Raw genomic sequence first — 13,995 nt, forward strand, 5'->3', positions numbered from 1 at the left:
CTTTCCTTTCGTTTTATGCCACTCTAGATGACATTTTTCTGAATCAAAGGGAAAAAAGAAGTCATTCAATTACAATTAGAAAGATCCTACTGTAAAGTAGAGTTCTGAAAAGTTGGAGGGCGGGAAAATATCCTGTACTTCTGTGTCAAATTTAGGCCTTTTGATATGGGCATAGGGATAGTCTGGTCCCACATCTTTTACCAGAAGCTAGTCTTTTGGGAGTAAAAATAATATCTCTGTGCCAAATCCCTAAGGAGAGTTTAATATCTAATATTTTGTTTAGGGCTTGCCTTGATACACATGCTAATAAACAGACTTCATTCCTTTGTGCTATGTTGGTGCCTGAAAGAGTTGGGAAGAGCCATCCTTTTCATGTCCTCTTCAACTTCCAGGAGGTCCCTGTTCTTCCTCTCCCTCCCTTTCTGTAGTAGGGGTAGGAATTTTATAATTGAGGGGTGGGAGTGCAAACCCCTTGTTTCTATTTATGACCTGCATGCTAGCACTTAGCAGAGGTGAAGATAATAGGGGCATAGGAATATCACACTTGTCAGTTTAATTCAACTGCTCATTGCTTTTGCTGCTTACAGCTTTCTGAAAATGATGAAGCTCTGGTAAAAGCTATGTCTGCCTTCTGAAATGTAGATAGTATGGTCTACCTGTGAAGTGATTGGAAAAAAAAAAGTTCATCTCTTTCTTTCAGACCGACAACTTCACGTTGTGTGTTGAACTAGACAAATGTTAGTATTAAAAAATTGGTACTTAAATAGGATTACAGAATTATATTTGGATATTCACTTTAGTGTAGATATCTGAAGTGTTAGAAGTGATATCTTGAGTTTAAGTTGGCCTGTCTTTTCAGAGCTAGACACTTGGTGCTTGAAACAAATTCTATCTTGGAGATCAAGGTGAGATCACCGAAGAATTTGTCTCATTCTTAGTATTTGGTAATGCCAAATCTGGATTCATACTTAATGACATGTGCATGATGTTCGGCTTTGGATTTTCCATTCTATATCTTTAAAGTACTTGTAAGCCAGTTTGCTTAATATGTGGGAAGCTACCTGTTAAGAATTATCCTTAACTCCTCCTCCCAGTCTTCTGATGTCCTTCCAAAAGCCTTGTGTTGGCATTGCAAGCTTCTGCTCAGGCCAAGTATCCATTAAAACCCAATAACTGCTCCCTCCCGCTAATACCCAGTAAGTTCACTGGTGAATCCAAATCCATAGTCATTAGCTCTGACTTTTCTAATAATGGTGAGCGGACTTATAGTATCTTTTATTTCTTGCCAGCTACCTCCTCTTTGGATAGGTTTCTTATGGTGTGGAAGCTGAAGACACAATGCAGAGCTTACAAATTTATAGGCCATGCGGAAGCGGTGACCAGCGTACAGTTCTCACCAGATGGGCAGCTACTTGCTTCAGCTTCTCAAGATCGTACTGTCAGGCTATGGATTCCTTGCATGTGAGTATAACTGGGCGATGCTGGCTATGTGTTTCATTAATGTGCAATGTGAATATTGGAGTCTACACCCAAGAAAAATTTCTCTTTCCTTCCCACATCCCTGACTGGGCTTTGACAGAAACAGAGATTGGGAGCACAAGCAACACAGTTCTTTACTGTGTTACTTTGTTCTTCACTGAATATTCCGTAGTTTCCAAATAAAAATACAGTAATTCAGAGGTCATAATTTCATGTGGGTAGGACTATGCTGGGAAGTATTTCTCTGGCTTAAAGGATATATTTCTTTTAATAAGGATTGCATGGCTGCACTTCATTTTGGGGAGACAAGTGACGAAGGAAACAAAAAAATAGCATTTTTGGGGAAAAAAAAATATTTTTAATTGACTTGTCTTTTTAGACTCTTCTCAAGTAGTAGTGATTATGAGCTATTCAGAATGATCTTAGACTGATGTTACTTTAACTCTTAAGCATTTTGTAGATTACGATATCAAAAAAATATTATAAATTCTCTTTCAAATACTGTATGGAGGCTAATGCTGCTAGTTAATTGCACTGTTTTCTCAAATTGGTCATATTAAATACAATTACTTTAAAGTCTGTTATTCTAATATTTAATATACAAATAAGGCAAAAAATATTTGCAACACTAAGATTTAGCCTGTATACATTGCTTTTTCATTTGGATAAGATTCCAAATATGTTAACTTTGAGTTTTATGGGGTTTTAAACTCTTTCAGTTTAATATAACTGTGTTTTGGTTTGGTGTGGTTTTTTTCCTAGTCATGGAGAATCATCAGTACTGAAAGGTCATACGGCATCCATTCGTAGCGTGAGCTTCTCACATGATGGCCACTTTCTAGTTTCAGCATCCAACGATAAATCAATAAAAATATGGGGTGTTTGCCGTCAGCGCCTTTTGTTTTCCCTATTCCAACATACTCATTGGGTTCGCTGTGCCAAGTAAGCATTGTTTTTATTCTATTTGTAAAGAAGCAGAACTCCTAACAAAGGGGGTTTTATTTCTCAGGGCAGAACCAAGAGGATAAAAATCTGTGAATGATAAATGATGATCTATCACTTAATAATAAAACTTTAATAAATCAATCTCACACACACACACGTCATGTATATGTCCTAGTTGAAGTCTGAAAGCTTGCTCTGTGTTAATATGTGTACATATTAAATCTGTTGCTGGGTGTTAATTCTTTTACATTAAAGGACAAATAAGGTCTTCTGTATTTATTTTCAGTCAGTATCCTGTCTCCTTCCCCAGTCCTGTATGTTTTTTTGCTGTATTAACTTATTTCACAGCATTCACTTGTTTCTAGATTTACTATGCATGGTAGGGGTTTTCTCAACTATTCTTGGAACAGTAGTGGCATAAAAGAATGGTCATGAGTCAAAACGAGTTAAGCTTATGTAACTGGAAAAGGTAAAAGAAATGGCCTTTGTACTGCAAGTTAAGATTCACACTCTATTTAAAGGCAGAGCAGTTCTTCAAAGACAAGAAAAGATTGTTCTTTGATTTATTTTTTTTCTTCTTCTTTCCTCCATATTAATGGAAAATCTGCAGCTAAGAGAGGCCTGATTTAAACCTCTTGAGAAAGAAATTTAACACTAGTGAAGTGCAGAGCCCTACAAAGTTCCAAAGTATCTGATTGTTGAAAAGAAAAATAAAAGCTGTAGGAAATCATATGTGAAAGTTCTTGAACAGTGTTCTAATGTCCTTGTGCAGTTGCTCAATATGAGAATAATGATTGGTGAAATTATAGACAATCAATTTTCCTGTTTAAAAACCTAGTCTGCTAGTCTAGGAATAATCATGAACGTTTTGCTGACAGTTTGTAAGTCTAGAGAGAACTCGCAAGAGAATATATGTATGTAGGTTAAAATTGAACACAAGGTTCTACTGTGTCCTCTTTGTCTTTTTGCCTACAGTTTTCTATAATAATCTCTTTGGTATCTGAAGTGACAACCTTAGGTTGCTGTTACCTTCCCTCCCCACCCCCGCCTCTTTCTCTTGCTTATAGCTCTGTTTTTAATTGTAGTTGATTGTGAAATGGAGGGGGGAGGAGTGGGGGGAGAAGGTTTTCTTTTCAGTTTTATTACTCCATGAGAAATATGAGAAATTCAAATGTCTTTTGAATGTTACACATTTTAATTCCAAACAGGCTTTCTTGGTTCTGGTGTTTTGCTACTTGCGTCTCTAATGCTAATCTAGGTAGTATAGGTTTTTTAGTAATGTATACACTTACATGTTCCAGATTTTCACCTGATGGAAGACTAGTAGCATCTTGCAGTGAGGATAAATCTGTTAAGATCTGGGATACAAGAAATAAAACTTGTATTGATAGCATCTTAGATTATGGAGGGTAAGTGTTACTAGAAAAAAGGAGAAATGTAAATGTGTAGTTTTAATGAGATTAAATTCATGTTTTATGGTATTAACATCTATATATGTTACATCTGAAAATAGATCAAACTTCTACCACCCATGTAAACTAAAATAACTCATTTTGCTTTTTCTAAAAAGGTTAACTGGCTGCACTTATCCAGCTGTTTGCGAACAGTCAAGAAATAAGCCAGAGAGAAGTCAGATTGTTCTTGGGTTTTTGAACATTTTCATGTTTTTCCTCTTTCGATAATGCTATTTGATATTGGATGCTTCAATAAGAATAGAAGTTTAAGAATTATCCACTTGTTGATAAAAACAGAATTCTGTTAGTTCAGTGACCTGCTTTACTTCGGTTTAGAAAATACTTGCTTTTACTTACCTGAAGTTTTCTTAAACATCTTGGAACCAGAGTTTTAATTAGCAAATGCAATGGAATATTAATTTTGTATATGTGCTTTGCTAATTTCATGGCTGCCATCTCTATCCTTTTTCCAAGCTAAAAGTTTGTTATAGCTAGATATTCTGTTCTTAGAAAAAATTATTTTACTTGCTGCTTACAAACTCTTTGCAGCACTTTCTTCTAGGAACTCTGTACTCCAACACAAACTGTGAAGGTTTGCGTCAGGACAATTATACTATCTTTTTAACAAAAGCCAGATTATACAGTCTGATTTATCACACACATCTTGTTTTCTTATGCTTAATTCAGTTGCTTGAAATACCTGATTTGAGTTTCCTTACATGCGGATTCCACACAAGTTTGTGGCAACTCGGTGTTAATATTGTAGGGTTTTTATTTGTGTGTGTGTATACACACACACACGGGCCAAATATTTCTATGGAAACATGTAATCAATCTATTTTCATTAATAGATTTGCAAATTTTGTGGATTTCAACCCAAGTGGTACATGTATAGCTTCTGCAGGCTCCAATCATACAGTGAAACTGTGGGATATTCGAATGAACAAGCTACTGCAGCATTACAAAGGTAAAAAAAAATGTAGTTTGCTGTATTTTCTTTAGAATGGAGCTCTTTGCAACAGAATGTGATTTATTTAGATTATATGATTTCATTCCTTGCTGGGGAAAGTGGACAAACAGGTCATATTGGCATTTCGTAAGTCATCTTTTTGTAGTCTAGCAACCCTAAAAATTCAATCTGAATCCTGATTATTCCTTTGCAGTGCTTATCTTAAGTTTTAGAATGGAACTAAATAAATACTTTGGAGAGTCTTCTATGCCCCAGCACTTTGGTTGTTTTTCCCTTGAACGAAGTAGGTTGTTCTTTGGGAAGTAGAAAAGAGCAAAGAAATAAAGTGTGCATTTCCTGTTAGTTATCTACAGTCTTTGAATATTGTCTTCTGTAAATTAGTTCACAGAGCAGGGGTTAATTGTGTATCATTCCATCCTTCTGGTAACTATCTCATCACTGCTTCTACTGATGGCACCCTTAAGATTTTGGACCTCTTAGAAGGAAGACTTATTTACACCCTTCATGGACACAAGGTATACACAATAATCCTATTTAAATGGAGATCTCAATAGATTATTCAGTATCTTTTCAAAGGGAAAGTAACATTTATGTCACTGTGTCTTGTATTTTGCAACTTGCAGATAAAATTTAGCGGACAGCAAAGTGTTGTATTAATAAACCTTGTCACAAGTGCATAAGGAAATGCATCAATTTTACCTACGACCATGCAGTTAATCTGTCAATATTGTATGCATGCTTAATGTTAAGTAATAGATCATGTTCTGAATTAATTAATAATTCACTCTTTTGATTGTCAAAATCAATTATTTGGCACATTAGTCTTTTTGTCTGTTGGAAAACAGTGCTTTCTAAGGAGGGGGAAGCTTATGGAAGATAACTTTTGTGAAGAATGGCAGATGTTTTTGCCCTTTCCTCTTAATGCAAAACAAACACTACTTTTGATAATGAAGCACTCAAACACATTGTCTTGAGTAATGTAATATATATTTGATAATTTTTCATTGCAGAGTTAAAGCATAAAACCTAAGGAAAATGCCACTATTTTCCTAGTATTGATAGTAGCAATTGTAATGCAGCATGTTAAAAAGATGTGCAATATTACCTCTTCAATCAAGTTGTTTTGCAAAAATTTCACTACGGTTAAATTGTTTCTTATCTTATTAAAATTGAAAAATCTATTTATGTTACATAACTGCATAAGTGTTTTTCTCTTTGCATTAAAATACCATGATTACAGTAATAGCGTAATTTTACTGTATGCTTTTTTTTCCTCTTTCAGGGACCTGTACTTTCTGTGGCTTTTTCAAAAGGTGGTGAAAAATTTGCCTCAGGTGGAGCCGACGCTCAGGTTTGTGGTATTGCCTCTTTAAATTAAATGTCTTAATGTTTATTACAGTGGATGGGAGTTAAATATAGTATTTCACAGTGACATGCTAATTACAGTATGCTGACATGCATACTGTCTAGTAGTGTGTTAGAGACTTTGTTTAGCCTAAAGTTAAATTTGAGGAGAAAAATTATAAATACATCATTTAAAAACTTGATCTTAACTACTTTAAATTGGATGTTACAATGAGGAGAAGACCACAATGCTAGCTGCTTCTGTTTTACATATTAAAATAAAGGAATGATTTTTAACTAGAAATATTTAAAGTGTTGCAATTCAGTGTCAACAAAGTATTTGTGTTGCAACTAGTATTAATGCCTACATGCTCCATTAGGTTTTCACTTCTTTTAAAGTCGCTACTCTGTAATCGTAAGAATTAAGTTGTACTACTGGGAAAACTTTGGCTAGAATTGGGAAAAAAAATCTTGTGTTTAGCTTTGCTAATTTACATTGGGGAAACAGCAAAGTACTGGATTTCATACAGGGAAGAGTTGTTTGAGCATTTAAAGCAAAAAAGTTATTTTAAATTAAACAGCAAATCATGCAGTTAATCTTCATCTGCTGTGATAAATCTTATAATTACAAAAATACTATCAGGCTTGGAATCATCTCTATCCAGTCTTCACATTCTCCAGAAAGAAAGAACTTTTGTAGCCCACGGCTTAGAGTTTCACAGTCTGAAATGTTCCTTAATATTAGTTGTCTTTTTCATTGTTTCCTGTTATAAAAAGCTAAAAGCTCATTGTAGACCCAGAAAGCCATGCTGTAGAAATGACGATCTTTCGACTTTACCATAAATCATGTTTATATTCTGTTTTGTGGAGTTTGAAATACCTTTCAGCTGGTAACAGAGACAGTCTTGGAAAATAATAAATACTTCCTAATGATACCGAAGTTTTTAATTGAAAAGAATATAGTCTGTTTCTGATTTTTACTTCATGCTTCAGGTAGCACACTTTCTAGAATGACTTAAAAACACTCAGAGAAAAAAATTAAAATTGCTTTCTATCACAAGGCGTTAGTAAGAAGCCAAGCCAAGACTTGCAGTTATTGGAAAAGTGAAAATGTTAGCAAACTTCCAATATTAATTTTACAAGCAGAAAAAAAAAAAAACAAAAATGGGGAAAAGGATATTTATTCCTTGAGCCGCTAGTCTAATCTTTTATTTTCCATACTAAAGGGTTTTTTTATGAGACTTCTTCAGTTCCAAAATGAAACTTTGATTCCTAGGTAATCCTGAATTGTTGACCTTACTTTTCATGAGTACTTTCTTTTGAGTTTTATGACGATTGGTGTATTATACTTAACTTGAGAGGAAGTGAGGTGCATGTATTAAACTAGGTCATGTGACAGAAGATTCATCTGAGAAGCTATGGTGATGGAAAAGACCTACAGTATTAAGCCTAACTCAACCTCCCAAATAAATGCCAGCATACCCTGGGAATGCTTGACTTATTGCAAGGTTCCTTTGAATTTGGGGCTCCCTGAATGACATGCATGTTCAGTGCAGTCATGTCGTTGCCTTTCTCCTGCTCTGACTCCATGCTGTAGAGCTAACTGGTGGCACGTGGGATCATGGACTGAGTAGATATTATAGTGCAAAAATCTATAAGATGACTCATGTTTCTCAGCAGATTGGTATAGTGGTTTCATGCTGAATGCATGAGAGGGAAGATCCAGTTTCATCAGGAAGTGCTTTCTTAGGTGAATGTTAAAAAAGCAGTCATGGTAGGTCTAGTAATGAATCCTGGTTTTATTTACCTTACAGAAAGGCATGTTTTTATCTGTTGAAGTTTTTCCCTTTTTCTTGTGAACGTTCCGGTGGGAGAGGGCTACTTATTTTGCTGTAACTTTCACTTTTGTATTGTAAGTTTTAAAATGTGCAGTGCTAACCATTGTGTGGTAACTGCCTATGTATATATCTTTATCTATAGTAAACATAAGAACTTTATTCCTCAGTGTCCATTTTCTGTTGGTGTATACCCACATGTACTCCACAAACATCCTTTTTTGCTGACCTGTCCACAGTGCTCTTCCAGGTCTGCCAGGAGAATAGTTGTGGGACCTCTTCTCAACTTACTGTGGTAGAATTAAGTTGGCTTACTCTAAATGTAGGGTGTATTCATTTGAAAAGTTCTGCTGGCAGATCGGCAATGTCAATCTGATGAGCAGAGGCTGGCCATAAAAGTATTATCTTCTATCCCTCGTGCAGTATCCGAAAGATACTGTCTGTCCACAGCGTGAGTTGGAGGCAGCTGATTCACTGTAATTTTACCACAGATTACTTGCTCTATACACATATTATTTCAAGACTGTTACATTTTCAAACAACAGATAAAATCTGTTTTTCCTGCATCAAAGAAGGAAAACCAGTATCTCTGCTTCAGGTTTCAAGTTTCTTTCTGGTTGGTGCAGAGCCAGCTGAAAGCTTTGTTCGGAAGCATATTAAGTATTTGAAATAAGCACTGGATACTTCTTTTGTTTCTTCCTGTTTGCTTCTTTCCTCAACCAAAAAAAACCCGAACATGTAGAGTTCTGAAGTCCATGTTCTTCGCACTTCTTGACTATATGTGCACATAACAAATTATTTCATTTACCTGCTTCCATGGAAGACAGAAGACCTTTTACTCTTACTTTTAAGTGAAAGAGCAAAGTTAGACCTATTCCTTTGGAAGGTAGTTCCTGTGCTGTTAATTCAGTTCTTACCATATAGAAGAGACAACTCATTGTGTCTGGTGACTGCCTGGACATAAAGGGAAATACTTCCTTATGGAATAACTGTTTTTCTAGGGTTGTGCGTAGTTTCTTTTACACTGTTTGCATTGCAGTTGAGATACTCAAGCCAGCATGGAAACATCTGTATATGCCTTTACTCTTACTAATTTTGTTATCTGTAATGATGAAGCTGCAGCGGCATGGCCTTTCTCTTTAGAGCAAAATGAAACATATTTATAGCTTGAGCAGCTCAAATGCTCACCACTGATGAAAGGTCCTACTTCTGCTGCCTCCTGCCTATACCCTTGTTTGCACTCAGTGCTGAGCCAGTTCGAATTGCTAAACCAGCAGAAAACTAGCCTGAAAAAATGGGGGAAAGCCACATTAAAAATGTGAATAACTTGATGCTGGATTGGGTGATGGAAGTAGTGGAACTACACAGCTGAGAAGAGGAGGGAGAGAAAGCAGGATCTCTCTCTTTACAGCACAGTAAGCTGCTGTGAATCAACTAATCTAACACCTAGCTGTCCTGCAAGTGCCAGGTTCTGAGGCAGGTTTATATAGTTTGTACCGAGATCCATGCATCCCACTTTCACTGTTGCTAATGTCTTCGTTGGTTTGGGTCCATCTTTCTTGGTGCACTGTGTCTCCCAGTGCATATTTAGGGTCTTCCATTCAACAGAGTCATTAAAGGTGTTGAACCTGAAACGAACTTGTAGCAATGCAGCTAGTTAGGAATATATAAAAAATGAGATTTAGTCTGCTTGGAATTTCTGTGAACAAATCTGTGATTTGTGCTGCTTATGTATAGTTTATTAATTTCCAAAAAATACTTTTAATGGTTGTCAAAAATACTTTTGGCTGGACAGGCAAGAAATTTTAAGTCAGTCCATGGTCCCATCTTTGTTTCCTCTAATTTAGGGAGCAGCTATAAAAATCAGCATTGGACTTTTGGAAACTGCCATCTTCTAAGTGTTATGAGCTTCCTTTTTTGTTTTCTTTTTTTCCATTAGCACTTAAAGTAACAAAGATGGCACAAATCATGTAAACTTGTGGTAAACTTAATTAAATTACTTACATATACAGTTGTTTTCTAACATGAGAGAGCAGAATTGTCCATTATAATTTGGTTTCCTGGTCTATCCATAAGGCTGGATAGACTACCTTCTGCTATCTTACCTCTGCATTCTACTACCTTAATTCTGCATTTGTGCATTGTTACTTCTGCCGTGGTGTGACTGTTGTGTATTGTTTCTACCTTGAATGTAATTGGACAAGGTTCAGAAAACAGATTCCTGTTGCTAAAACACTGGAACCAGGTGCTTTAGAGTTCTGTGGAACTCTGTCATTTCTCTTATCCCCTCAACTCTCTCATTTGACCAGGAAGCCTTTATAGGGGACAGAAATTTGATAGTATATGACCCCTTGATTTGGCAGAAAAATAACTTTCTCCAGTGGGACAAAATTTTGCTTTGTTTTGTGATTATTGAGACATCTTTTAGAGATTTTTTTTTTAATAGATTGAACCACATCTATTAGACTTGAAGTACAAGATACTCTGGGGAAGTGCCTGTGTTACAGTAGAGATCAGACTAAATGATGACAGCAGGCTCATTCTGATGTCATGATCTATTAGTAATAACAGACTTCACTGAATAGTTATGTTTTGGTCACTGAAAAGGCTTCAAGTAGTTACTGATATGATGGCTTCTTACAGGTATTACTATGGAAAACCAACTTTGATTCATTTGATTATAAAGAAGTTCTTAAACACCATATTAGAAGAACACATATTGATGATCCTCCTCATCTTCTTGATATTTACCCGAGGTCACCTCATCTCCATGATGAAAAACTTCAGTCAGTTGAGGTGAGTGCAATAAGTACTCTAATATAGGAAACCAGAAGCTTTTGTAAACTTCTGGTTTACAAAAAATGTCTGTCTAGCATTTATAGTTAAATGTGTTCTATGTATACCAGAGAACTTTTTGTTATGTATAATACTTTGGAAGCAATCATAACTTATGAATCCATGTTACGGTTACTAGGCTATCTGATGCTGTCAGATTTATCCTGGTGAATTCCTTTCATGCTTCTTGTGTAAGTCTGTACTCTACATCTAATTTAAACAAAACATAGGTGATAGTCTGGTTTCTGAAGTAACATGGCAACTGCTATAGAAGATATCTGAATCTTCAGTGAGCTCTAGGATACTACTCAAAACACATCATTATAAGCCGGATAGGGTGGCATTATTAGTGAAAGTCAAATATTGACAATCAAAGACAACTTTGATTGGGTGGCATTATTAGTGAAAGTCAAATATTGACAATCAAAGACAACTTGATTGTCCAAGTTGTCCTTCTTTCCAAGACCTTTAGGTATTGTGAGAAGATCTTGATATCTAGTGAAAAGTTTAGAAAGCCTTTCTAGGCTAGTAGTGTTTTATGTCAATATGTAGTCTGATTTCCTGATAATTTCATTCTTCAGCTACTTTACTGTCAAACCTTCTACCAGCAACCCTTGGAAGTATTGGGAATTAGGGAACCAAAGTGAAATGTCAAATATTCTGTGTCAGTATTTGGAAAATCCTGTGTTTGTCAGGTTGTCTGAAAGCTATGCAAAATAGATAGACAGTACTATGCTTTAGACAAGACCATTGTTTATGCTAAAACCCCAGGGATATATTTATGACTGTCCTTGGTAGATCTGGCTAGCTTCTGCATGGTGATTACTTATATTTTTATCTCTTCTTTGATATTCTCCAGGTGCCCCTAGTGTCCAAGAGCTGTATCTGATATAAAAATAGGTACTTTTTGGTTGCTGTCATATACTAATAGAGTACTATAGAAATTCATCATTACCTGTTTTTGTTCATATAAAATGCAGATACTGCTACCATGGCATTTGTTTCCTGCTCAGACTTTTAAAACATTGAGATTTGAGGATATTGAGCTTTTGTGTGTGTGTATGCAATATGAATATATGCAATATGAGTACTATAAAGATTGAAAATATTTTGATGGAGGAGGGGAACCCTTATAGAATCCATCACTAAGTATTCTCATGTGTCTGGTTCTGTTGTCAAGTTGGATGTGAAACTTTCTGATGGCTTAGCATTTTGGTCAGAACAAGAGCAGGACAACTGCATGTATGACAAGCTTCAGAAACAAACTTCTGTGCCAGACTGTCATATGCATTGTAAGGTCAATGAATGAAGTTAAGTTTACTGGTAGCAGCCTTCAGTATAGGTGGTCAGTGCTGGAACAAACTCAATCACAGCATTTGCCAGCAGATTTTAAACCACTCTTGCTGCATCAACAGTTTGCTTCAAGACCCATTCAAATTGCACCCAGTCATAACACATGCTAAACAAACACAGTAGCTTATAGCTGCAGGGTTCAGTTGCTTTCTTTTCAGGTCAACTTTTCCAGACCTCTGCTGCTCAGATGCCTGGCAAAGATTTGAATGCTCTTTAAAGCAATTTTCCAGATTTTTTTTTTTTTCTCATCTCTGGTCCCAGGTAATTGAGAAGCTCTGGAAAAGCATTAATGAGTTCAGGCTGAAGTTAAACTAAGGCTAAGAAGCACCTCATTACCAATACTGAAAGAGCACATAAAGGAAATTTGATAGCTGAATGTCAAGAAATTATTTATCAGTTAGCTTTGACAGATTTCACTTAACCTAATGTCTGCATTCCTTCATGGCTGTAACATTTGTAGCAGCTTATAGGCTTCTGGGTTAGTTGCTCTGTAGTAGTGAAAGGGCTCTATGGCTTTGTCATTTGTCATAGCAAAATTTTGGACTTTTGTGGTATGTTTTCTGGCCTGATTTTAAGAATAAGGTTGCTGTGTTTAGTTTTCTATTAACATCACGTTATCTGTAGAATATCTTGCTCTCAAATAAACATGAATTATATTATATTCTTTGAGACAGAACAGTGTCTGATAGTTTCAACAGAACTGATATTACTGTAATGTACTATATTTTTATATTTGTAAATTAATATAATAATAATGATTAGGATCTCTTCTGCAGCTTATTTTCAGAAGTAATTTAATAATATAATAGTGTAGATAGTGTTAAAGGAAGTTATCAAGTTTCGTTCCTCCATATGTCTCTTCCTTTTTTTTACTGCCCCTCCTGTCTGTCTCGAGAAAAATTACGGGGTTTTGTTGTGGTGAGGAAGAATGGACCTCACCATCTATACAGAGACGTAATTTATCCAGACAAAACCAGTATCAGGTTACTACCAGCAGGAACATGCCTTAGTGGCACTAACTATGCTTGAAATTTTTCAGTGTTCCAACTTCTTAAATATTTCCTCCTGTAACTGAAAAAAAGCAGCATTTCTAGCCCCACTGTGCTATGCTGTACTCTGGAGAAGAAAAAAAAGAAGAGAAAGATTTTTGTCCTTCTTCAGTTAAAAGAAACATGCTTTTTTTTTTTAACATCCCAAACTCCTTCTAAGCAACAGGCAATAGAGAGAATTTTAGCACTAGGTAGTTCTACTGCAACACCACCCTCATCTTTCTATGGCTCATCATGTTTCTAATATACCAGGGAAAGGAGGAATTGAATCACAGATGTGTCAGAGGGAGCTTTTGGAGGCCATCTAGTCTTGTTGCCAATAGTACATCAAGTCAGCCATGGCTATGTCTAGTTAGGGGGCCTTGAAGAGGGATGGAGATTCCCCAGTCTCTCTGGGTGATCTATTCCACTATAGCGCAGCAATTGTAATGACACAGATTTTCCTAGTATCTCATCTGTACCTCAGATAAAATGCAGAACTACTTACTTTCTGTTTATTTTCTTTTTCATGAGGAACGGGGAAGATGATTGATCTTAATGAAACTGAAGTAACAGTATTTTAAGAGACTTGGTAACATATGCAAGAGTTACAGGCAGGCAGAGGAGGCAGTTCAAATACGGGATATTTAAAAGTATAGATGACATTTTAAGTTTTGCCAAAAGCCACTACTATGTCATCTATACACTTGATGTGTTATAATACATTGCCCTGACTTATGCTGAGCTGGTTA

General features: G+C 35.9%; 1 protein-coding gene across 1 annotated transcript in view; it reads left to right on the forward strand.

Moving 5' to 3' along the window:
• The first annotated feature begins 1,294 nt into the window (after positions 1–1,294).
• Positions 1,295–13,995, forward strand: part of POC1B (POC1 centriolar protein B) — a 46,453-nt gene continuing 33,752 nt past the window's right edge. Inside the window, exons 1-7 of the mRNA XM_009321331.1 lie at positions 1,295–1,461; positions 2,242–2,421; positions 3,726–3,833; positions 4,730–4,845; positions 5,230–5,363; positions 6,131–6,199; positions 10,671–10,823. Coding sequence (XP_009319606.1) covers positions 1,316–1,461; positions 2,242–2,421; positions 3,726–3,833; positions 4,730–4,845; positions 5,230–5,363; positions 6,131–6,199; positions 10,671–10,823 — 906 coding nt within the window. The 5' untranslated portion in view covers positions 1,295–1,315. The remainder of the gene's footprint in view (positions 1,462–2,241; positions 2,422–3,725; positions 3,834–4,729; positions 4,846–5,229; positions 5,364–6,130; positions 6,200–10,670; positions 10,824–13,995) is intronic.

This window comes from Pygoscelis adeliae, unplaced genomic scaffold (assembly GCF_000699105.1).
Source record: "Pygoscelis adeliae isolate BGI_AS28 unplaced genomic scaffold, ASM69910v1 Scaffold232, whole genome shotgun sequence".
NCBI classification, from domain to species: Eukaryota; Metazoa; Chordata; class Aves; order Sphenisciformes; family Spheniscidae; genus Pygoscelis; species Pygoscelis adeliae.